At 38.3% G+C, this 23332-nt stretch overlaps 1 protein-coding gene across 1 annotated transcript in view; it reads right to left on the bottom strand.

Annotated features, from left to right (window-relative positions):
- UPF2 (UPF2 regulator of nonsense mediated mRNA decay) overlaps window positions 1–23332 on the bottom strand; it is a 49701-nt gene that overhangs the window by 18815 nt on the left and 7554 nt on the right. The window contains exons 3-11 of the mRNA XM_044423265.1: window positions 21624–22403; window positions 14466–14626; window positions 14139–14336; window positions 13483–13632; window positions 9682–9785; window positions 8313–8398; window positions 6407–6515; window positions 3995–4108; window positions 3537–3653 (exon numbers count right to left, since the gene is read on the bottom strand). Of these exons, the coding sequence (XP_044279200.1) occupies window positions 3537–3653; window positions 3995–4108; window positions 6407–6515; window positions 8313–8398; window positions 9682–9785; window positions 13483–13632; window positions 14139–14336; window positions 14466–14626; window positions 21624–22403 (1819 nt within the window). The remainder of the gene's footprint in view (window positions 1–3536; window positions 3654–3994; window positions 4109–6406; window positions 6516–8312; window positions 8399–9681; window positions 9786–13482; window positions 13633–14138; window positions 14337–14465; window positions 14627–21623; window positions 22404–23332) is intronic.

Raw genomic sequence — 23332 nt, 5'->3', positions numbered from 1 at the left:
GGCTTGGGTCCTGGTTACCTGAAGGAGCACTTACATCCATATACGCCTGCCCGCCCCTTGAGATCTGCGGGAGAGGCCCTTCTCCGAGAACCCTCCGTGAAAGAAATTAGGAGGGTAGGTACTCAGAGGAGGGCTTTTTCTGCGGTGGTGCCCAATCTATGGAATGCGCTCCCCAGAGAGGTCCGCCTGGCGCCGTCGTTATTTGTTTTTCAGTGCCAGGTGAAGACCTTTTTATTTAAACGTCATTTTAATTGTTAATATTATTTGCTTATATTATCTGGCCAGGGCAACTTATTTTATATTGTTAATTTATTGTATATTTGAATGTTTTATATTTTAATTTTATGTTGTGAGCCGCCCTGAGGCTTCGGCGAATGGGGCGGCATAGAAATGTTTTAAATAAATAAAATAAATAAATGATGATAGAGAAACCTTCCTGAGGATGCAGTAGGTGTCAGTGAGGGTCACTGGCACTAAGGGGATTAATATCTGCAAGAAGATTGGTGCCCTGGTGAGTGGTAGCAAGAAAAGTCGCAAGGGTGGCACCAAAGCATTAGAGAGCATCCTGTTAATTATATTAATCATGGATGAGAAATTTTTCTAGTGCTAGCACTGGAGGGCGTGAGAAAGGTTGTGAGATCAATGGTCTTAGTGGTTGAGTCAGGGCTAGAGAAGCTTTAGCAAGATATTGGACTCAATCCAACTTCTGCTTTGTTTTCAGCCCTGCAGTCCAAGTAGTCATGGGGTGATTTGATCAGGCTGTTTTGCTTTGCTCAATATCAACTATGGCCATCAAAGGGCCAGTTCCAAGCCACTGATCCAGGAAGAAAGCTGCAGGTGTCAGTACTGTACATCTGGGTGCAACCAAGGGAGCTGGGTCTGCGGCTGCACGCTCCATGAGTATGGCAGCAGAGGGAGGTGGTGGACCATTAAGTAGATGAGGGAGTACATAAGAGCCTAATCAGTGCAGCTTACAGGCCTTTAGTCCCTGCTCCCAGAAGAGAGCACAGAGACAGACTGAACTATTCCTCCTCGCCTGTTTAGCAAAAATGTTGCAATGGGTACAGGAGTCTGCCCTACACATTTCTTCAAGACACAGAAGACACTCAGAAAGCACATCTGACAAAAGAGTTTTCCTACTGCAGCAGAAGCATTTTTGAAGAAGGCCTTGGGGGCCATGTGCCTCTAAGGGGCAAAAGAGAAATGGAAAAATCCAGTGAACACAAGGCAAGCGAGTTGAGGAGGGGTGGATGGCACTCAAAAGGGAAGTTTTGGAGGCGCAAGCCTTGACGATACCTCTAGTTAGTAAATGGGGAGGCGGAGGAGAGCACTGCCATGGATGCGAAAGGAGGTGATTAGAGGGATTAGACAAAAGAGGAACCTCCATAGGAAATGGGTACTGAGGCAAATAGACAAAAGGATATACTGGGAGGAGAAGGCCCGTTGCAGAAGGATTCTTCGCCACGCTATGGCTGATTATGAGCTGAGACTTGCCAAGAATATAAAGAGCAACAAAAAGGGCTTCTTTCAGCATGTAAAGAGGAAGAGGAAGGGGAGACAAGTAGTGGGACCACTAAATAAGGAGGAAGGAGATCCAGTGACTGATATGAGGGAGCAGGCACAGATGCTAAATGACTATTTTGCCTCTGTGTTCTCCCCAAAGCAGGACGGGGGAGATCCGCATAGGAAATTAGATGAGGCTGGGGACTTAGGGGCACAGATTAGAGTCACCCCCCCTGAAGTTGAGGGGCTCCTCAGGGCATTGGACATTACAAAGGTGCCAGGCCCTGACGGGTTACACCCGAGAGTACTTAGAGAGTTGGCAGGGGTTCTCTCACACCTGCTGGCCTTCACTTTTGAGGCCTCATGGACAATGGGTGAAGTTCCAGAGGACTGGAGGGTGGCATCAGTGGTCCCAGTTTTCAAAAAGGGTAGTAGAAGGGACATGGGGAATTACAGACCTGTTAGCCTTACGTCCATTGTAGGAAAAACAATGGAAAGGTTCATACCAGAGAGAAATCTAGTAATGCTAGATAGGGAAGGGAGGCTGGCAGCCACACAACACGGCTTCCGCAAAAACAGGTCCTGCCAGAAAACCTTGTGGAATTCTACGACAAGGTTTCGAGATGGCTGGATGGAGGGGATGCAGTGGATGTGGTATACCTGGATTTCAGCAAAACCTTTGACAAAGTGCCCCATGATAGCCTGGTGGAGAAACTGAGGAGTTTTGGAATACACCAAAGCACTGTCTGATGGATTAGGGCATGGTTGGCTGACCGAAAGCAGAGGGTAACCATTAGTGGAGAATCATTGGGATAGCGACCAGTGACAAGCGGGGTCCCCCAGGGCTCTGTCCTGGGGCCGATCCTGTTTAATCTTTTCATAAATGACATGGAAGAAGTGGTGAACAGTCTGCTGATCATATTCGCAGACAATACTAAAACTGGAGCAGTGGCCACAACTGAGGAGCAGGTACTCCAGATTCAAAAGGATCTGGACAGACTATGGAAGTGGGCAGGAGACAACAGGATGGCATTCAATGTGGATAAGTGCAAGGTTTTGCACTTGGGGCATAGGAATAGGTGTCTTAAGTACAGGTTAGGGGACAAGTGGCTGGAGAGCAGCATTTGTGAAAGGGACCTCGGGGTACTGGCTGACTGCAGGCTAAACATGAGTCAGCAGTGTGATGCGATGGTCAAGAAGGCGAATGTCACCCTTGGTTGCATAGTGAGAAGTGTGACTTCTAGATTGAGAGGTATTACTACCACTCTATACGACTCTGGTGTGCCTGCAACTGGAGTACTGTGCTCAGTTTTGAGCCCCTCATTACAGTAAGGATATAGCCAAGCTAGAGGCAGAGCAGGTCCACAAGGTTGGTGGCCGGTTTGCAGGGGCTGGGGTATGAGGCGAGACTGAGTGAACTGGGTCTCTTCAGCCTGGAGTAGAGGAGACTCAGAGGGGATATGTTGGCGACACACAGGTCGGAGCAAAGCTCAGGGAACCAAGGTTTCATTTAGATGCCAGGAAGCACTTCCTGACAGTTAGGACCCCGAGGGTATGGAATTGGCTTCCATGGGAGGTGGCTGACGCCCCATTGGTGAGGGTGTTCAAAGATAGGCTGGACATGCACATGGTAGGCATGCTGTGAGCGGAGCTGGTTGGAGCCGGGGGTCAGACTAGATGGCCCAGGAGACCCCTTCTAACTCACTCTGTTTCTATGTTTCCATGAAAGCAACAGGGAGAGAAAGGGGAGCTCTAGTAGTTTGTCTCAGTGGAGCGAAGAACAATGAAGGAAAAGAAAATAAACTTTGATTTGAGGTTGTGTGTTCCAAACTGCTGCATGTCACAGAAGAAGGAACCAAGGTACAACAAGAAACTGGTTGGGCTTCTACCAAAAAGCTACTGAGCTCTAGAACAACATCTAATTTTGTTCTGCAAAGATACATAAACCCATAGCGTGAGTCACAGAGACTGCAAAAAACAATGAAATTGTAACCATGATTTTGAAATGGTTCTTTTAAGAAAATTATTCTTACCAAAAGGACACTGGTTCTTAAATGGGATTCTGGTGATCTGAAGAGGAATCTACCACAAGTCTCCAATAAAGTACATGCCATTTCAATATGGTGATGAGAAAAATCAGACAAAAGCATCTGCAGAAATATAAGTTACATTTAAAATGTCTTTTATACTGAAACACTTGTTTAATGTAAGATATTCTTATAACGTTTTGTGCTGCATCCAAAGTAAGTTTTTCTATTAGAAGCAAAACAGAAGAATCCTTAAAACAGGAATCATTGTTACAAAGTCCATTATAAAGAGTCATTCCAGTTTACCCTGACAATTCTTAATTCATTTTTTAAAAGATGATAATGCAGTTCTATAAATAATCTAATTATATTCAAACACATTTCTGCATAGTATGCCTCTGAGTATGCCAGGAAAAAAAATAAAGGCCATGAACCAATAATGAGCAGTACATATAAGCACTAACCTTTAAGCAATGCAGAGTGTCACTTTTGGAGAACATTTTGAACTTCGCAAGCTCACCAATAAACCGAACAGTTTTGTTCTTTGTTTCAATGTTAATCTGATCCTTCTTCCTTACCTGAAGAAGGGAACGTAGGAAGATTTACTTTCCAGGTATGACAAATGAACATTTTAATATCTATGAACACGCCTCTGCTAATGGGAGGAGAGGAGGGGTGTCTTGATGATTTCTGCAAATTACACTCTCCACATTTTTGTAGGTAGGGACACTTCCACTACAGCCTCAGTAACTCTGTCATTAGCAGAACCCTCCACTAGGACAGAGCATCTTCCACAAACAAAAGGTAAGAAAAATTCAACAATATATTGTAGGATATAACCCCTGGGGTTTTTTGTTCTGCCAGAGATAATGACAGGGCAGAAGGAGCAGATGGAAGCAGATACTTAATTAGAAAATACTGAAAGAAGAGCAGCACTGTAGGACACATAAATCTGAGTTTCTTAAAACCCACCTTCTCACCTTTTGCAAATACTACATACGGGTGTTTTGGATGTTGTTGTTGTTTTGTTGAGTGAGCGAACACACTGCTACTCTCTAACATATTCCCAAGCATAAGAATCACACTTGTTTGTGAAAGTTGACATTTCTGGATTTTTGTTGCTGGTACCAGATTTCAAGCATGATGAACTACAGAAGCCAAAATAATTTCTGCACCTCCACTCAAGCGCAAATAAATGATGGCATCAGGGAACTAATTTTAACACACGTTTTAAAGGCTCGATATTGAAACACAATGGCCAGGATCCAAAGAACTGTGTAACTAGTTCCATATGCCCCAGGGCCTTTGGGCTCATGTTTCATTAGAAGCAGCTCTCCATATTATGCAGAGGCTGAGAGAATTTTCAAAGGCAGTTTATGATACAGCATGAGGGTGCTTAAACTAATTAAGCCAGCCCACTGGGACTACCAAAATCTCTCTGAGTCCAGGCCAATAGCTACATTTATACACAAAGTTAATATGGTACAATCTCTTACCAAGAGTGGATTCTAGGTTTAATTGGTAGATTCACCATTCCCCTATGCTTAAAAGCCAGAAGCAAAGCTACCTTTTCACTTTTTAAAAATTTCCTGTGAAAACTTTCCAAGAAAGCCAATTTCTGCATCACTTATATCTGATTTAATGAAATATGTCTAAATATGGACTGTAATAAACATGATTTCTAGAATCCCACAGCAGCTAGTTTTCATAATAAAACTTTGTTCAAACAAATAACTTTTTATCCTGTCTTCTCATTTATGTTCTCTTTCATGCTTCTCACATCACTGAGAGATTGCTTTCCATTAATTGTGAAACTGTAGTTCTGAGCACTTTAGTTTACTCTGATCTTGTCATTCTCTCTGTACCAATAATGAAATGTAAAAGGTTTTATCAACTAAAGAAGTTCTAGAAAAAATTAAAGCGGCCAGAACTGTTACAATTAAGAGCGATTCACCTGAGATTAGATATATTTTTATTACATTGCTGTTTATTTTTGTATGCTTTTGAATTGAGATTACTATTAAAATTTATGGAGGATGCATGTTTGAGTATTACATATTCAGAATTCATGTAGGATTACACAATCTATATTTATTACCTCATGACAGGTATTTATTGATTCACTTTAGTACTTTGTATTCATTTTAACATTTTATTTATTAAAATAAATAATAATTTACAATGACCCTGAAGACTTTTAAAAAAGACTGAAACATCTGACAATTCATATGGGTTAATAAACCCTTACTGTTTTGGAGTACAGTTTGAAGATTAATCTTTCCTTTTTTTCTCCCTTTTTTAGACAGAATGCAGAAAAATGCCTGAAAAAATTCCAAATTAAAACTGCAGCTGCCACACATGAGCTTTGCAGCAGTGATCCAATGAGTAAGAATGTGGGGAGAGGGACACTGTAGTCAAATGTACTGCTGAAGAGTCCTGCTATTTAAAGTGGTTGCCTCTTCTGCAAACAAGAAACAAAAAATCATGACTAAAAATCTACCTGTTTCTCCCATTGTTTTCATTGTGGTTTCAAAGACCTATGGTGATCTCCAGACCGCAATTTAAGAATCACTGTCATATGCAAACTCCAATGTGGGTAACAAAAGATACCATGTGTTTGGATACTCTGGAGATCAACATCAGAAAGAAACCAATTCACTTGTAAGTTCTGAAATGTTATGTCTGCTTGCAAATTTATGCTTTATGCTTCATGGGGTGATGCCTTGCAAACTTCTCACTACCTGTATCAAACATATTAGATAAAAAGCACTGCTATATTATGACAATATCAGCTTTGTTGACTTTTAATAGATTTGTAAGAGATTTTGTGGAAACATTAAAAATGAATCCATAATGTACAGAATGAAAACACATACATGAAATCTGAAGTCGCCTTTCAACATGGAACAGAGATCTTCTGCTACATCAGACATACAAGGGTGCAATGTGCCAACCAGCCTTGCATAAAAGGGCAGCAAATCCAGCCTACAAACAAAAAGGTTACACCCATGTAAATATTTATATTATGAGAAGTAGCATTACTCTCCAACTCTTTTTATTAAGTGAATAAATATATCAAATGCATGTACCTTGTAGCTTTTACTTACACACAGACCAAGCTTGCCTAAATTTCTGTGATTATACAGAACTACACACTGGGCATGGGAGAAAACTGTGAGATCTCATCTACCTACTCAGTATTAAAAGCCTTAGATTCCATCAGTAAAATGTCAATGTTCACATAGTATAGGTACACTCTGCTAAGGCATAAACAACCTAGATTATTTTCTGACCTGCAAAATAGTAAGCACACTAAAATAAACAGGTCTTACTCAACAACAGTATGTAGTTGGTAGATACTACTACATCTTACAAAGGTGAAACAGCACTCTGTTGCACACTATTACTACTTATGTTTATCTATTAGGCAGGACCCATTCTTGCACCATTTATGGAAGAATCTCTGACACTTATGTGAAAGAAAGAGTACAATGACAATGTTGAAGACTTAATTACAAAACACAAAGCAATATAACTGAATCCATTCCTTGCAATGAGATTGTGAGTTGTAAAAGTTATGGGGACAGGGTTTACTAGCATAAGCAGCTAAAAGAACTATCAGTTTTATCCCAAATATAAGTATAAATGCTTTGGATTCCAATGATAAAGTTAAACATTAAGAACAGACAGTATAGAAATACCCCCATCAGACCACAGGTTCTGCAATATCCACAATGACGAAGAAAATCTATCCACAGCACTTTGTGCTAGATTCCTTGTCCAGATTTAGATAGGCTACATGGCCTTAAACCAATGTGGCTCTCCTCTTGTGAGACCCAACTTCCATGCCTGCCAGGCATCCACATTCTGAGAGTTGGGGAGGTGCAGCCAGGATGGCAATGGAGCAACAGTTTCTCTCCTGAGCGCCTTTTATTTTATTTGTTTTACCCATTTTTACAATTTGCCTGGCTACATACAGAGAATACCAAAAAAAGTATACACAATTTAAGAAAGGAAAAAATTGTATTAAAATGGCAATATTCAGTATACACCAATAACAAAAGATGAATACATGTCACGTTTGACTTCTGCAATTACAAAGCGGAGCTCAGAGTGGTTACCAACAGCATCCAGACACTTCTCATTATGGCGAACTACTGCTTGAGCAATGTTGACCAAAGTGTCGACCTGTATAGCTGCACATACCGTTCTGCCATTTTCTCTGACCGTCCTGCTTGTTGCATGATGACGCTAGCATTCATTCGATTAACGCCATCTTTGGCGCGAACAGCATACTACACATTGCTACTGTAATTCTATTCAACTTCGAAAAGTAATAACATCTCTTAAAATGTGTATACATTTTTGGCACCCCTGGTATTATTTTTTTTTACTGAGAGTTAACATTTGCATTATAAATGAATTCAGGTACTTGTAGGCCCAAACTATGAAAACTACATAGTAACCACCTTCATAGATGCTATTTAAGTTTGATTGACAAACATAAAAATGTATATTCACATTTTTTTTTATTAACTGGGTCATGTCATACACCCTTTTTTGTGCTGGATTGCATTCTGCAAAAGGTTGACAATAGCTTTTGCTTCTGTCTGCCTTTCCTAGTACACATGTTTCACTGTAAGAGAGAATTTGCAACTATTTTCAGTTATTGCTCTTGTCCTGCAGTCCCACTATTAGGCACTTTTGGGGAAGTCAAATTTGTACTTTTTTTTTGCATCTCATTAATTACCTTTAAAATAATGTTTACATATATATAGTTACCTTTGCCGAGGAACTATAAAGAGCGCACGAACCAACTTCCTTCTATTGGCTTTTGTGTTCATATTCATGCAAAAATCCATGGCAGCCTATGGAAAGAACAGCAAACTTTAAATCTTAATTCAAAACAAGTGTAACTTTTGAAGCAACAACTTTAACAGGATTCATACTGTATGCATCTCTCCCAAAATACACTGATCATTTTAAAATGAATTTTAAAATACGTCACTCTCTCTGTGAGGAAGAGTGGTTTCTTCCCTCTTAAATTATGGATGGACGACTAGCATCTCCTGGGTGAGATCAATCCCATGAAACTATCATATCTGGCTCCTAGCGATCCTATCAAAGTTTAATTATGTTTTTTCATCTCAGTTTCAACTTGGGAAGAAATAGAAAACATGTTTGAAATAATTGCTAGATACACAATAATTGTTCAAGCGCGCGCGCACACGCACGCACACACAGAGAGAGGGGGGGAGAGAGAGAGAGAGAGAGAGGCAGGCTGGATTCAGACAACACAGCAAGCTATGGTGGGGTTTTTGTTTTTTACCATTTTTGGTTTCTTATACTGTCTGAATCCAATAATGGTACTTCACCATGGTTAGTTTGGTCTTTAAAAACCATAATAAGAAACAACAATTTGTTCTACTTGTCCTGTTGTCTGAATCCAGGATGATGATTTCCACAGTCCCAATATGAAACTACTATAGAATCCTCTGCAAAGAATGGCAACTGTAGGAACTGCTCCAGCCATTCTGCCTCTATTTGCAGACCAACAAGTAATAGTCAGGAGACACAAGTAGGGAGTGATGCACCTTGGGATTGAATTTCAGGCACAGTGGCTGATGGGATACATGCTAGCAGTGGGACGACTGAATAGGGAGGATGGAAACCAGGATATAGTAGAAACCACTTGATTATCAGGTAGATCATGGTTAAAAAAACCTGTAAACCATGATAATCATGCAGGGTTCCTGTGTGAATGCAGCCATACAGAAAGAGAGCAAGGTGATATATAAAGTCATAATTATACATCTGTAAGTTGTAAAAGTTACTGTTAACACTGCCAGAAGAATTTTGTAAATATTTGCATAAGTATATGGTCACTCATTAGACATATACCAAAGAGTGCCAACAAACTCATATCTATTTGCATTCACTTTATCTCAGTTTCTGAACTTTTACAAAATTCATTTGAGATTGTCTATGCCAACTTTCACCCATTTTTACTATAACATATATTTAAGTCTTACAATATTAGTATTGTTGGCTTAACAGTAGCACCAAGAGGGCTATGTTCCAATAGTTTACACTGACATCAAATAACTTTTGGTAAATATGAGGAAGAAGAAATATTAAGTAGCAACTGTACCTTGTCTATTAAGTCTCTATTTACACAGTTTGGGAGCTGCTGAAGGAAAGCATCTACTATAAGCTTTAGGTGTGACCCAGTACTGGCTTCTTCATCTTCTTGTTCTAGTCAAGTGTGAGAGAGGGAGAGAACCAAAAAGCACATATTCTTAAAATGCTACATTTAATAGCTTCAGTGTGTTTCCAAGCTCTGTATAATCACTCACCTTAGAGAGGTGAATCATGCATTTCAATAAGAAAATAAAAATAGGGGGAAATGGTTAATCCTTATAGGACACTCCCTATTATAGACTTCAAAGGGGGTGGCAAATTGATGGGACAAAGAAACTGAGGCACAAATATGAATACTGCATGACAGGGTCACAAAGGGCAGAAAAGCAAAATCCAGTGTTACTGTCATCAGTAATTTTGAAAGAAATACACAAAAATCCCAGCACGCTCACATATGTAAATTATAAAGAACTAATCTATGTAGACATCACAGAGGACCTGGATGTTTCCTTTTCCTAGGTTAAGGCAAGGCAGCACCATAAATATTTTACCAAATCAAAGTCCTATTCGTATTTAGGCAGGAACCAGACTTCCGAATTACTTATTAAGGTCCAATTTAAAGCTCCAATTGGAGGCCTTGAGTAACAGTACTTGGGTGAGCTTGCACATATAAAATAGCCCTGTAAGCATATAAACAAACTAAAATTCCTACCTTGATGCCTGTCACTCATCACCTAAAGGGTTATTGAAAGGAGGAATAACGCAAGAACTGTAAAACACTTTGCACATTAGAAGTGCTATGTAGTTATTTTTAAAAAAGATGGCTAGCATCCTTTTAAGTTGGCCTCCTCATAGACATCACCTTGGATTCTCCTCCTTCACAGTTCTCAAATTTTATGTACTTTGGCAAACAAAAGCACATACTTAACTTTCAGGGAAAAACTTTATTTGCTTATTTAAACAGCCAAACTGCAGGGACATTAAGAAGTACATTAAGAAGAACTACAGAAGTATTTATAAGAACAGCAAAGGAAATGTTTCTGCTTAGAACTTTTGTTTCAGTGGCAAAGAATGCAGAAAATTCAGAAATCATTCTCCCTCTTGAGCATAGCAATTTGCATTTCCAGCAGGTATGAGCCACAGTCAGTCTTCTCATCTCTAGATAATGCATATCTGTATATTTGATTTCCATTCCAAAAGATAAAATATGACAGGGTTTGCTTTCTTTCATGTTATAGTCTGTATTCCGAAACAGGTCTAACTCTCCTATCCATAAGACTGATCCTACCGCTATGAAGACTAACACAACCTCATGGATGGATTGGCAAATAAGTCACAATTATATCTGCCAAAGGAAAAAGAAAGGGAGGGGAAGCAATTCGGACCACTCCAGGGATATCTGAAAGAGTTACTGAAGCAGTGAGTTATTGCAATATGACAGGTTTACATTTTTTTTCCTCCTAGTCATTAGTTATCACTCAACATGCCTACACCTCAAGTTAGATGATAGGAAGGGTCAACATAACACAAGGCTTCAGGGAACAATGCAGATGTTCACCTTTGTTTTTTACCAAATTATCTTTTTTTTAACCATTGCTAGCAGTTTTTCAATATTTCAAAACAAGGATTTCAAGTAGAGATGGCACCATCTGTTTTAATTTCTCTCTGATAAATCTTGGGAGAATTAAAACTCACTATTTATAGGGCAAGCAAAATTTAGTGAAACTGAAAACAGAATGAAGGTTGTTTCCAAACCTTGCTGAAAATGATGTTATGTATTTAATTATATTAAGTCGTAAGTAAAATACATTTAAGTTTACATCAGGAACTCTAATTCCATACAAAAGTTAATGTTTTTTCTTTCTGTAAAAGTTTTGCAAAGCACTTATTTACAACTCCTCTAGTTATAAATATTTTGACGTTAGTCATTCTTATGAGAACTTCTATCTGCTCCCTATCTCTTACAAACTTATCTACTTCAGACACCTTCTCTTTAGGTACCACCTCCAAACTCACTTCTTGCAGCTTCCTTTCCGTCACTATTTTCAGCTCCGATGCTATCTGCTCCCTGTTTCTTGCCTAATCATATTAAAAATAGAACAAAAATATTTAAATATACCCACAAAATACATTATGCAGAAGCAAACCTTCATTATGAAAAATGTAGAAAGTTGCCTCTCTTCCTTTATGTACAAGTTCCCTCTTCATTATCATGTTATTTCTCATTACAACAGTATGTAATGAATATTTTGAACAGCTAGGGCATGAATATTTTGAACAGCATGAAGTATAGTAATAATATTCTACATTCACTATGATCAATCGGCTAATGGCACCATGCTGAATTTCCTTAATTTAAATCACTTGCTGGGAGGGGGAATTGATTTCAGCAGATCTTTTCTCATTAAAACATGTAACGCACATGCGTGTGCATGCACACACACAATGGGTAAGTCAAATATCTGCACAGTCTATTAGGTTTTTAGTATTCATTTATAATTCAGCAGAAAGTCCACTAAACAGAATTGAATGAGTTAATTATTCCCTCCCCATCTTGATATAATCTCTCTGTCTCTCTCTCATTGATACATGCATACATGAAAACTACTGCACTTTCAATCATACAAAGTGCTTTACAATTCATTTAATTCATCTTAATAACCCTGGGAAATAGGTGACTTATCTAATTCATATTCTGTATGGTGGAGAACTAAACCAACAAGAACATGACTTGCGCAAGGTGAGTCAATTAATTTGTTAATATTGTTATCCAAACATGCTGTCTCTTTTCTTAAAATACAGTGCTAAAACTGATACAGAGTTATGTTAGAAAGAGTCTGACAATAAAAACTTTTAACAGGGAGATTGGGATTAGCTATGCCTGGAATGTCAAACACTCTTAACAAGAAGCATTTCAGTTATAAAAGTCATCAACAAAGAGAAAAAAAATCAACTGAGAACCTCTGATGTTGATAGCAAACAATTACCTAGCTTGAAAAGTGGTATTTTTATTTAATTATTTATTCATTTATTTAAAACTTTTCTAGACTGTTCCTTACCGTGGTCTCGGGATGGTTTAACAATAAGACAAAATAAAATAAAACAGCATCCTAATAAAAAAATCCCAATCAACAGCAAAACCCCTGTTAAAAGAATCAAATCTTAAAACATTGGGAAAATAAAAAGGTATCACTTCCATAAGGACAAATGAAACTGCCTTGTTTTCTATAGCAGGAAGACCTGATAGCCTTCTAGGCCCCTTCCAACTGTATGATTCTGTGAACAGTAACTACCACATTCTGCCTGGAAACAACCAGTGTTCACACTTCAATGGAAAAAATCATATCCATTTAATATAAAAATACACAATTTAAAAAGATGTAAACACCACACATAAATACTATAATGGAAGCAGGGGAAAAGGAACAGAATGTGCTCCCTTCTCATTATTAATGAATCCTTGGCAAGGGGCAGTTTTTCTAGCTCCAGAGACAATGGGTGTTCTCCAGTTACAAGAAACAAGTATAACTGACAGCTTCACCTGCAGTAACACACATCAGTTCATTAAATGTTATTCCATGCCACAGGTATGGAAGCATCTCTGTTCATGGAAATGCTGTAAAATAGAGGTCATGTAATAGGAGTAAAAGAGCCTACTGTTATTGCATTGTTAGAAATGCTCCAAAAAAGGAGTTAGCATCCTCAGAAGCAACTACACAGTGCTGTGGAAAGTATGTATACAGCTGTAGTTTATGACTGAACTCAACTTACAAAAATGCATATATACAATATACCTCTCTGTTATTCCTACCTTGTTCATCAAGAAGCTTTTTTGTAAGATCTTCAGCTTCATCACCACAGTCTAACTCAAGGGTATCATCATTAATATCCAGATTCTCCAGGTCCAACTCCAAATCGTCAGTACCTGACACATCTTTGTTTTCCTTAGCCTCTTTTAATTCTGTTTCAAAAATAGTAAAGTATACACTTTTTCAATATCTACCTTGCCCTTCAACACTTATGTATTTATATTTTATACTTTCCATAGAATATATACCACAGAGAGTAAAATGCAATTGCACATATTTACGAGGGTTCTTCAAAAAGTTTCTGCACTTTTTAAACTTGATTTATTAAGAATTTCAAAAACAAATCATATCACTTTTCTACATAGTCGCCTTCCTTTGCAATGCATTTTTCCCAGCATTGTACCAACTTTTTAATGCCATCAGCAAAAAATATATAAAATATATTTATAAAATATAAAAGCGTGGAAACTTTTTGAAAACCCCTTGTAGAACAAAATGGGATGAGCCAGGTAACTGCCTCTTTGCAGCTTTCAGACATTCTCATTTTCTAAGAAGTTTTAAGCACTCTCTCTTTCTACTAGAAATACACACAAGACAGGATTAAACCTTTCATCTCTTCAGCAACATTATAAAGATAAATAAATGCAAAAAAAAGTACCTCTAGAATCATCTTTATTAGAGTCCTTGTTCTGGGAATATTTTTCATTATCCTTGAATAAGATAGCAGGCACAAATGCTTTTAAATCAATAAGGTTCTCATAGAAGTTCCGTGCATCTTCATCCTCCCAGATACCCCCCTCCAAATCATATTCACCAGGCTTGCCAGGGGTAAAGATATCAATGCCAGGCCCATGTTCTGGAATTATAATATATAAAACCATTAAATTATCCTTAAATATTAAGGAAAAGGAAACATGATACTTGCAAACAAATGTAAAAGGCAAATAGAGAGTCAAGTTGAATTCCTTAGTAGAAGTTCCCATACCTTCTGGTACTGGTTTATCTTGCGGGAGATCAGGCATATTTTCATCCAAGAGATCAGCTAATGACTGAGAGTTAGCCAACAACTTCTGATAGGACATAGCAAATTCTTCATACTGCTTATGCCGATCTTCACTCAATTCCCCTTTAGAATGCAGAATACGCCTGTAACAGAAACAGAATGGAGAACAAAACAACAAAAATCAAAGATTTTGCTAATATTTCCTTCAAATCCGATCTAATCCCATTTCAATCTGTGAGCAAATTGATTAGTTGCTTTTAATACCTCTAAGAAACACTCAGGGTCAAATAATATTCAACTTCAGTATATATTTGACTATAAAACACAATAACGATCTCCTATTGAAAAATGCAAATTGATTCACAGTCTTTTATCAATAGGCTGCCATACAATCAGTAACAAAAATATTATTTTTTTCCTTGAGACTTTGAAGTAACTGTTTTCATCTACACCAGAGGTAGTCAAATATTTGGGCTGTGGGCACATTTGAAAATTTAAGAAACTGTCCTCAGCATCATCACAAGATAGCTGCCATGGGATGTATAGCAAAAGATAAGAAAAATGTCCAGAAGACTGAATACAAAGCAGAGGTGGGGTCTAAGCCCCCAAACACTAAACAATTTGGGTTAGCGCTCTGTTTCTATGCCAATAGAAACCCATTTCACAGCTATCCTTGCTTTTTAATTTAGTGGGATGGGGAGGGGACCTTGGCAGGTGAGAGAGGCACCATGCTGCCTATACCTGAGCTACAGTATATTTACAGGCTGTCAGTAATACATGCTACTGTCCTTGAAATGAAATGAATCAAAATTCTTCAGTCTCATAGTTATTACTATGGTGAAACTTTTTTCTTTCAATTCACATTATGTCATTTGCCTAAGAAAACCATCACACTTTACAAAATTATACAAGTAGACCACAATCCCTCCTCTAAATAAATTACAATCTAAATTTCAGGAATTGGAGAGAACAGAAGAAAGGGAGCCAAAGAACAGGGAAATTGTTTGGTAAAGGCCTAAACTAACAGGTGAAATTTTAATCAATAGTCTCTCCCTATGACACTCCTAGAGAAATCTGATTTCTGAAATCTGAGAAATCTATGACACCCTCTGGATTATAGGAGGTGGCATCAAACACTGTAGCAGAAGGGGGAAATAAACAAATTTTTTTCCTCCCCCTCCACTCCTGTAATCAGAGGCTTCTGATTAAAGAGTTTTGTGCAAACAGACTCCTATTCATAGGAGGACACCAATGGGTGTAACTCAATGAGTTAGAGATGGCAATGAGACGCTGAAAGAGTTAATAAACAAATGTGTCATCAAACAGAGTAAAAGGTTGGAAACTGAAAAATGTATCTAGGTGACAAATTAGCCATTGCTAAAAGCAAAGGGATCTGATAAGGTCATGTGGGGACAATCTTTACAGAAAGAATAGCAGTAGAAAAACTCTGAAAAACAGTTGCTATAGTCCGTGGAGGAGTGCTGAATAAATGATTCAAGTGGTAGGAGAAGCAGATGATAATCACTTATATATAAAGGATTACATTCCATTTCAATTTAAGCTTCTTGCAATACTCCAAGTGTTATAAAAAGAGGGATCTTTTGCATTAGTTATTGTATGAAAATATAAAGTAAGTAATGTTTGGAACCATCACAAAAATCATTCTTTAAAACTACTCACAAAATAACAGAGGCTCAGATGTGCATTTTGTGAAAGTGCATTTTGTGCTCAAGCACCTTGCTCAAGTGACACAAACCCAAATGGTCTGAAACTTGGGACTTTTGACTAAATCCAGATTTGTTATTGCAGATGTGTTTGATGCATGATCAAGCAATAACATCTAACCATGTGACACAGACAACTAAAGAGAGAAAATTCATATTACACTTCCACTCTCTCTCAGAGAAATGTGACAATAAAATACTTTTTAATGGTTCCACCAACATTTGCCACTTGAAGCAGGCCACCACATGCGATTCAGCTGTAAATTGGCTCAGATGAATCGTTAGAGGACTAAGCACATGCAACCCTCAATTCTCTCTAAGCGCAAAATGGAAGTCAGACAAGATATAAGCTCATGATACTGGCAATGAGTGAAAATCCACTAAGTGTTTTAAGAGTGGCAGTTAAGAAATGATACTGTGATGCATTCAGTACCATGTAACTGAGATTAAAAGAAAAGTTTTAACATTTTTCTAGATCAAGGCAATTTAAATAATTAATTTAAAACATGACCTAAATGCAGCAAAAGGTTGATTTAAATCAATAAAAACTGAAATCAAATTTTCCATTGAAACATCTTCAGATATTTTCTCAACACATGTGCACATCACAACACCAAGCCATTTTAATTTACAACTAAGGATACAACCCTGTAAATATTTCAATATAAAAAAGCCCTACAAACCCCCAGCATCCCTTCTGCTGGGAATCCGTAGCATGCTGGGAATTGTAAAACTTTGTGTGCATATTCATAAAATAGCATCTGACACAGAAAATTACTTATACTGTAACATTCATGCAAGCAGAATTTCAATCTCTTTTTCTCAGTCAGAGATAAGTTTAATATATGACTTTGTTTTTAAACATTAAAAATCAAGTTTTAACAATCCACATTTTAATAGAAATATTTTATTCACCCTACTTCCAAGCATATTGTTTTTAATGAGACAGTAGCACCATGCCCACAAACAGATGACTCCCTTTTACAAAGCAATGTTACAGAAAAGCAATGCTTTCTCTTCAGTAAATTCCATGCGCAAAGTCCAGTTTTCAGAAAGCATCAAATCAACATCTTAGGTTATCTAGACAGCCGCTAACTAATCATTGCTGGTGTTCTTCCCAAACCTGTGGCAACTACCCAAAGAATAACTTTTCAATGAATTTTGAAGTATAAATATTTAAACCTTCAAATTGTATTATAATCAAGATGGAAATAAAATATGGCAGCAAGATTAGAAACTGCAGCTGAGTGCAAAGGAACTACAACTCTGCTTATCCTGCTTAAGGGACAACACAGCTGTACCAACTGTTGACGCATCAATAGATGCTGTCAAAACACCACTTAGACTATCTAATCAAACAGTATTCTGCTAATATAAATTAAAGCTCAAGAAATTAGCCCACCTAACCCCTACAAAACGTAACTCCCTGGACTGAGTATTGTTTGTTTCAGTATGACAAGAACCAGCTCATCATACACAACTGAAACTGTTACTTTCAGCTTATGCTTTGGATGTAACTTCAGACCATGTTCTAATACAAACAAAAAAGCTACATCCTGCCTGTAAGTAGGATAATGGAAGTACAACATTGGAGAGATTTGGAAAGTAGCTATCAGTTTATGAAAGCTTGCCTCTGTAATTCATCAACTTTATAGTTATTGTTGTACGTGCACTCATAACAGAAATGAAGAATCTAGAAAACTGCAGAAGAAATCAGCTACTAGATTGTTTGATTAGCCTTTCACCTCTATTATCACTTACATCAGTGGTTTTGAACTGCTGGTCAGAGGGAGATTTCCTGCTGGTCTGTGGGGAAGCCACATCCCGCTCACCACAAGTCTTTCTCAGCTGGCACTGTGTTTGTGGGGAGGGGTGCACCTGTGCTGTTGGGAAGGGCCAGGGAGATGAGACACAGGCCAGTGGGAGCGGGCAGGGAGCCACACTGCACCGATTTCAGTATTTTGTTCTTTTGTTGCCATTTTTTGCTTGATTTCTAGTTGTTTTAGAGAATTCTCATTTTTTTGGTACTGTGTTTGAAAACTAATTCACAGAATACTGTACTGTGCATGGTGCTTTTTGGTTCTGCCTCAGTGGTCCCCGAGGTGGTTTTCCTGTTTCTGGAAGTACCCATATTTGAAAAGGTTGAAAACCACTGACTTAGATAATTCATTTGCATGTCAGGATCATTACAGTCCTCCATCAGAACTTTCTCTAGTTTGCCCCAGTTAGACACAGTTCACATCTTTTCGGTCCCAGCATGAATTCTGGCACTCCCATTCCCCATCAAGGTGGCAAAAGGAGCCAGTAGTGTACCCTTTGTTCAGCAGCCTTGGGATCCTGCCTCAGCTAGGATATGCCAGCCATCACCTTCGTTGCATCATGCAGCTTTCATGTCAGGTTGCAAGTAAATGACTAGCTGAACCACCTCATAGCTGGTTCCCTCTGAAGTTTCCCTCACAAAGATGGAAGTCCCTAACTTAACCTGAATTACAAAATTCATCAGAAAACAAAATAGTAGGGAAAATCACCTACAATAATATTAAAAATAAACATACATCAAGATATAGTAGGGTTTCACATTAGCTGCACACATATTTTAGTATATATTTCTTTTAAAGTAAATATACTGAAAGTGCAGAGAACTTCCCAGAAATTGTGAAGGAAGAAGCATGTATGTATATCATCAAGTAGTAACACACACTTTGCAAGCATCCTTAGGATAAAAGTATCCTAAGTAAATATCAAGGTCAGAGCAAAAGAACACCAAAGAAGGTGTCCTGGCTCCAAAAAATGTTAACACCAAATGTTTCACAGGAAAAGCCAAACTATTTATTATCTAAATCCACACTTTTAGCACTCCTTAGTATTAGACCATTAGTTACGGTCACTGGAATCTACCCTTCTATCAAATCTTTGTGTGTGCATGCATGTGGGTGCACAGAAAAGAGAAAGGCAGGAAGGAAGGGAGGGAAGGAGATATCATTACTCCACCCTAACAGAGATTCTGAGTATCTTTGAGTTTGTTAACTCTTGTCATGCCTAAAACCAGGTCATCTGCATTCCGGTCCTAACCAGATACACTCAAACCTAGCCATTGAAAATAATGTGGACTAAATGTAGAAACTTACCCTAAGCATAGCAAGTTATCCTGAAAGCTTGATATTTACTAATTGGGTTCACATATCAAGACAAGCAACGCAGTATGGTTACCACAGTTCACAGTTTTTATCTGGCTGAACCTGAGAGATGATCAGGCTTGCAAGAACATATGAAAAGCCATGTTGGATCAGACTGAAGGTCCATCTAGTCTAGGTCCATCTCCATACACACAGTGGCAAACTAGCTGCCCACTCAAGCAGGATAGGTGCAAGACCTCTGCCCAAGCTCCCCAGCAACTGGTGTATGCAGGCAGGCCATCTCTGCTAAAGGAAGTAGCACACAGCCAGCAAAGCTAGTAGCCGCTGATACTCTTGTCCCTTATGAATGCGTCCAATCCCTTTTTAAAACCATTCAGATTGGCAGCTATCACCACTTCCCATGGCAGCTCATTCCATAATTTGTGTGAAGAAATATTTTCTTTTATCTGTCCTAAACCTCCCACCATTCAGCTTCATGGGAAGACCCCGGATCCAAGAGTTATAGACAGGGTGAACAATTTCTCCCTCGCTACTTTCTCTGCACCATCCAACATACTTTACTGAAATACAGCAACAGGGATTGAATGACATGACAGAACAACAATGATAAAAAAATCTCACCATGGTTTGTCATGCCGTGATAACCCACTCAAATTTCTCTTGAAAGTTAATGTTTTTGTCTCAGCTTTAAAAAAAATCTAGAAGTTCTGTGTGTTCCCACTTCTACTATGTACTTTCATTGCTCATCCATAGCTTATCACTTTACATGAAAGAGAACTAAATGCTACCCCCTTCACATATGCAACTATCATTGTGTAACATATACATGTCAACTTGATTAATTCTCATTATTGCAATCTTTTCACAGAAAGAAATTGACTAGTTAAACTTTGCACAGTGTGTTACACTTTCTTTAAAATAGTGCATTAACCCAACATAGCTCTACAAGGATTTTATGTGATTTTTTAAAAAATACAGCTATTTTGTTCTTATAGACCTATGTAAGCAACACTTCCATCATTAATACATAAAAAGAACCAAACTACAATATGCAATCTGAATATATCCTCTGGTGAAGAAGATGTTCCTTTGTGCTAACTGGAACAGAAATGTTTTTCCTAAACTAAGGCTGTAGAATGAAACCAATTATTTTAAAACAAAATTCTATTCATGAAGAGTAATACCTTCCTTCTATTAATGAAGGGAGGGAAGTAGCCAAGTGGCAACAAATAGGAGAATGTCCTAGCAGGAATATGTAATCACACCTGAATTTGCTCTACCTGCAAAATATTCATATCCAAGTATGATGTCTTAGAAACATAGAAACTGAGAGAGTCAGAAGGGGGCTCCCAGACCATCTAGTCTGACCCCCAGCTTCAGCTGGCTCCGCTCATGACATGTTCACCATGTCTTCGTTTATCTTATACACTCATAACTATGCACAGCCTCCTTGGCTCTGTCTTGCCCCTATTTCCTAATCTGACAGTGTGTTTTGATCCCTTAGCCCAAACCAGCCTCTCACACACCTTTTTGTGCAGAACTGTAAAGATCAGCTGTGGTCCTTATTTATTTAATTTTTTATTTAAGATTTTTGTGTACTGTCTGACTACTACTGTCTTTAAAGAATAGTATGCAAGAACATCTCACATTTGCATTTTTTGGACACAGAATTCTATCCAAAGCACTTCCTACACACTGCAATTATATTAATCTTCTCTGCTCTGTGCCTCCTTTTTCCACCTGCTTCACTTTAACTTACCTCTTCCACAGAACAAGCTGATATTTTCTGACATTAAGTCATGCTTCCGTAAAAAGGAGCAAGCTCACCAAGGAAAACAGAGCCAAAAGGATTTAAGAGCTGGCAAAGTATTTGACATAGAATGTATTTATCACATGCAGCATAGAATCATCTGTATGAAAAGTATTTTAGTCTGGAGAGAAAGGTCTTTCAGATCGGTTCAAAAATAAAACTAAAACTAAACCATCCCATAGCTTATCAGGTGTACAATTCCATGAAAGAGATTGAAAACAGTAACAGACCCATAAAATGGTTTAAAGATTAAGGCTGCAATTCTTTACCCCCTTACCTGAAAATAAGCACCATGGAGCTTACTGCCAATTAGACATGCCATTAATCCATTTCCCTCTTTCCCATTCAAAACTCAAAGCTTGAAACATACCAGGCTATCTGATGTTAAAAATGTTCTTACCCAATCCATTTTGAAACGGTGGCAAGTATTAGAAATGTATCAATTCATTAAGAGCATTTAAAACGTCACCTGTTTTGTCTTTCAATATTTTGTAGTTCCCTGTGGTCCCTTTTCAGGTGTTTGGTCAAAGATGTAAAATATTCCTTCAGCAGGTTTTGGAAAGGTTGTTGCTTCTCTGGGCTAATTATTTCACTGGGAGGAAAACTCAAGTTAAATTTATCTGCTGCACCTTTAACCTTCCTTGGTACCAAACCAGCAATGTCATCTCCACAATGCCGGCAAAAGCTAATAACCACAGAAACATGGGTGTGGGATTCACGATCAGCATTAATAATATTTTTCAGCTGTTCATAGATTAAAGACAAGCCTTCCTTATCAGTGAAAATCCCAACTATTGTCAGTTCTGCAATGAACCGCAAATCTGTTCTTAGTTTAGTAATGTTGGGTGTTTTTTCTTCTTTCCTTGCTTCAAAATGCTTCTTCCAGACTTGAAGTAGGGATGGTGCAAAGTCAGCATAACGCTGATGGAACAGAGAACACAAATGCACAGCACAGTTTACATCTGATATTTTCAGTTTTGCTTCTACTATAGAAGCAACAGCCTCTGCAATGTACTTGCTTAAATTGAGGCCATTAAAATCATGGGACAAGGAGTCTCTCTGCTGTTCTGTGATAGTTTTTAACTTCTTAACAAAGGCAGTGTTCTTTTTGAGGCTTGAATCTAGCCTGCTAAAGAAGTTCTCTTCAGGGCGGCTATCTGATGCATTCTGGTTTTTGCTTCGAAGTTCTTTTCTTGCTTGGTGGCGCTCCCAAGCTTCCTGGTGGAGCTGATGTGCTTCCTCTTTTTCTCTAAAGAGAATATGAGCAGTATACATTATATTTTAGATAGGGTTGCAACCTTTAAAATCTTATATAATAGACTAAAAGGGGCAAGTTGAACCAGTCAAGCAACACTTTTTTTACAGAAAATAATTCTTACAGTTCTTATATAAACTACAAATGGCAGGATATGTCTCAGGAAACAAATTTCTGCTTCATTCTTACAGGAGAAAACATATCTTCTAAAACAGTGCCTACTTGCAACAGGGGTATTAGTGTTTAAGAGTGTACTTTTTCCTACAAATTTATTAATTTAAGTATAATGGCCAGTATCCAATGCTAACAGTCCACCAGCACCAGACATCTTGTCCTAGTAAATAACTGCAAGAACAACCTGGGAAAGTAGCTAAAACTGCCACTTCTGGGATGGAACAATTTAAAATCCACATTCATTAGAGCAGATAGCAGTCAAATAGTTTCTACAAGCCAAAATGTACAGAAAATTGTTGCACATGCCCAAGGGAATTTACTAGTTTTTCTCTGAGCAGTAAATTGTCCTGCCATATTAGACACCACATTGCACAATCCCTCAGTTGTAACAGTGCTTATTATGCTGAAAATGAAGGTGCTCTTTGAAGAGCACAAGCCCTAAACACCCTTGGGCACAGACAGCTAGCTATATAAGGTTCACTGGCTTCAGTGTTTCTCAGGCTGTTTGAACTTGGGCCTGTTGTCTACCATTTCTTCTGTCAACAAGTATGCAAAGATACTTGCAGATGTATAGTATCTCTTGACTAAGTAATATAGAAACATAGAAACAGAGCGAGTCAGAAGGGGTCTCCTGGGCCATCTAGTCTGACCTCTGGCACCAGCCGGCTCCGCTCACAACATGCCCAACATGTGCATGTCCAGCCTATCTTTGAACACCTGCACCAATAGGGCCTCAACGACCTCTCGTG

The sequence above is a fragment of the Varanus komodoensis genome, unplaced genomic scaffold (assembly GCF_004798865.1).
Source record: "Varanus komodoensis strain SLA01 unplaced genomic scaffold, ASM479886v1 scaffold13_3, whole genome shotgun sequence".
Lineage (NCBI taxonomy): Eukaryota > Metazoa > Chordata > Lepidosauria > Squamata > Varanidae > Varanus > Varanus komodoensis.
Note: the sequence above shows the minus strand (reverse complement) of the source record. Positions and strands in the feature narration are given on the sequence as shown.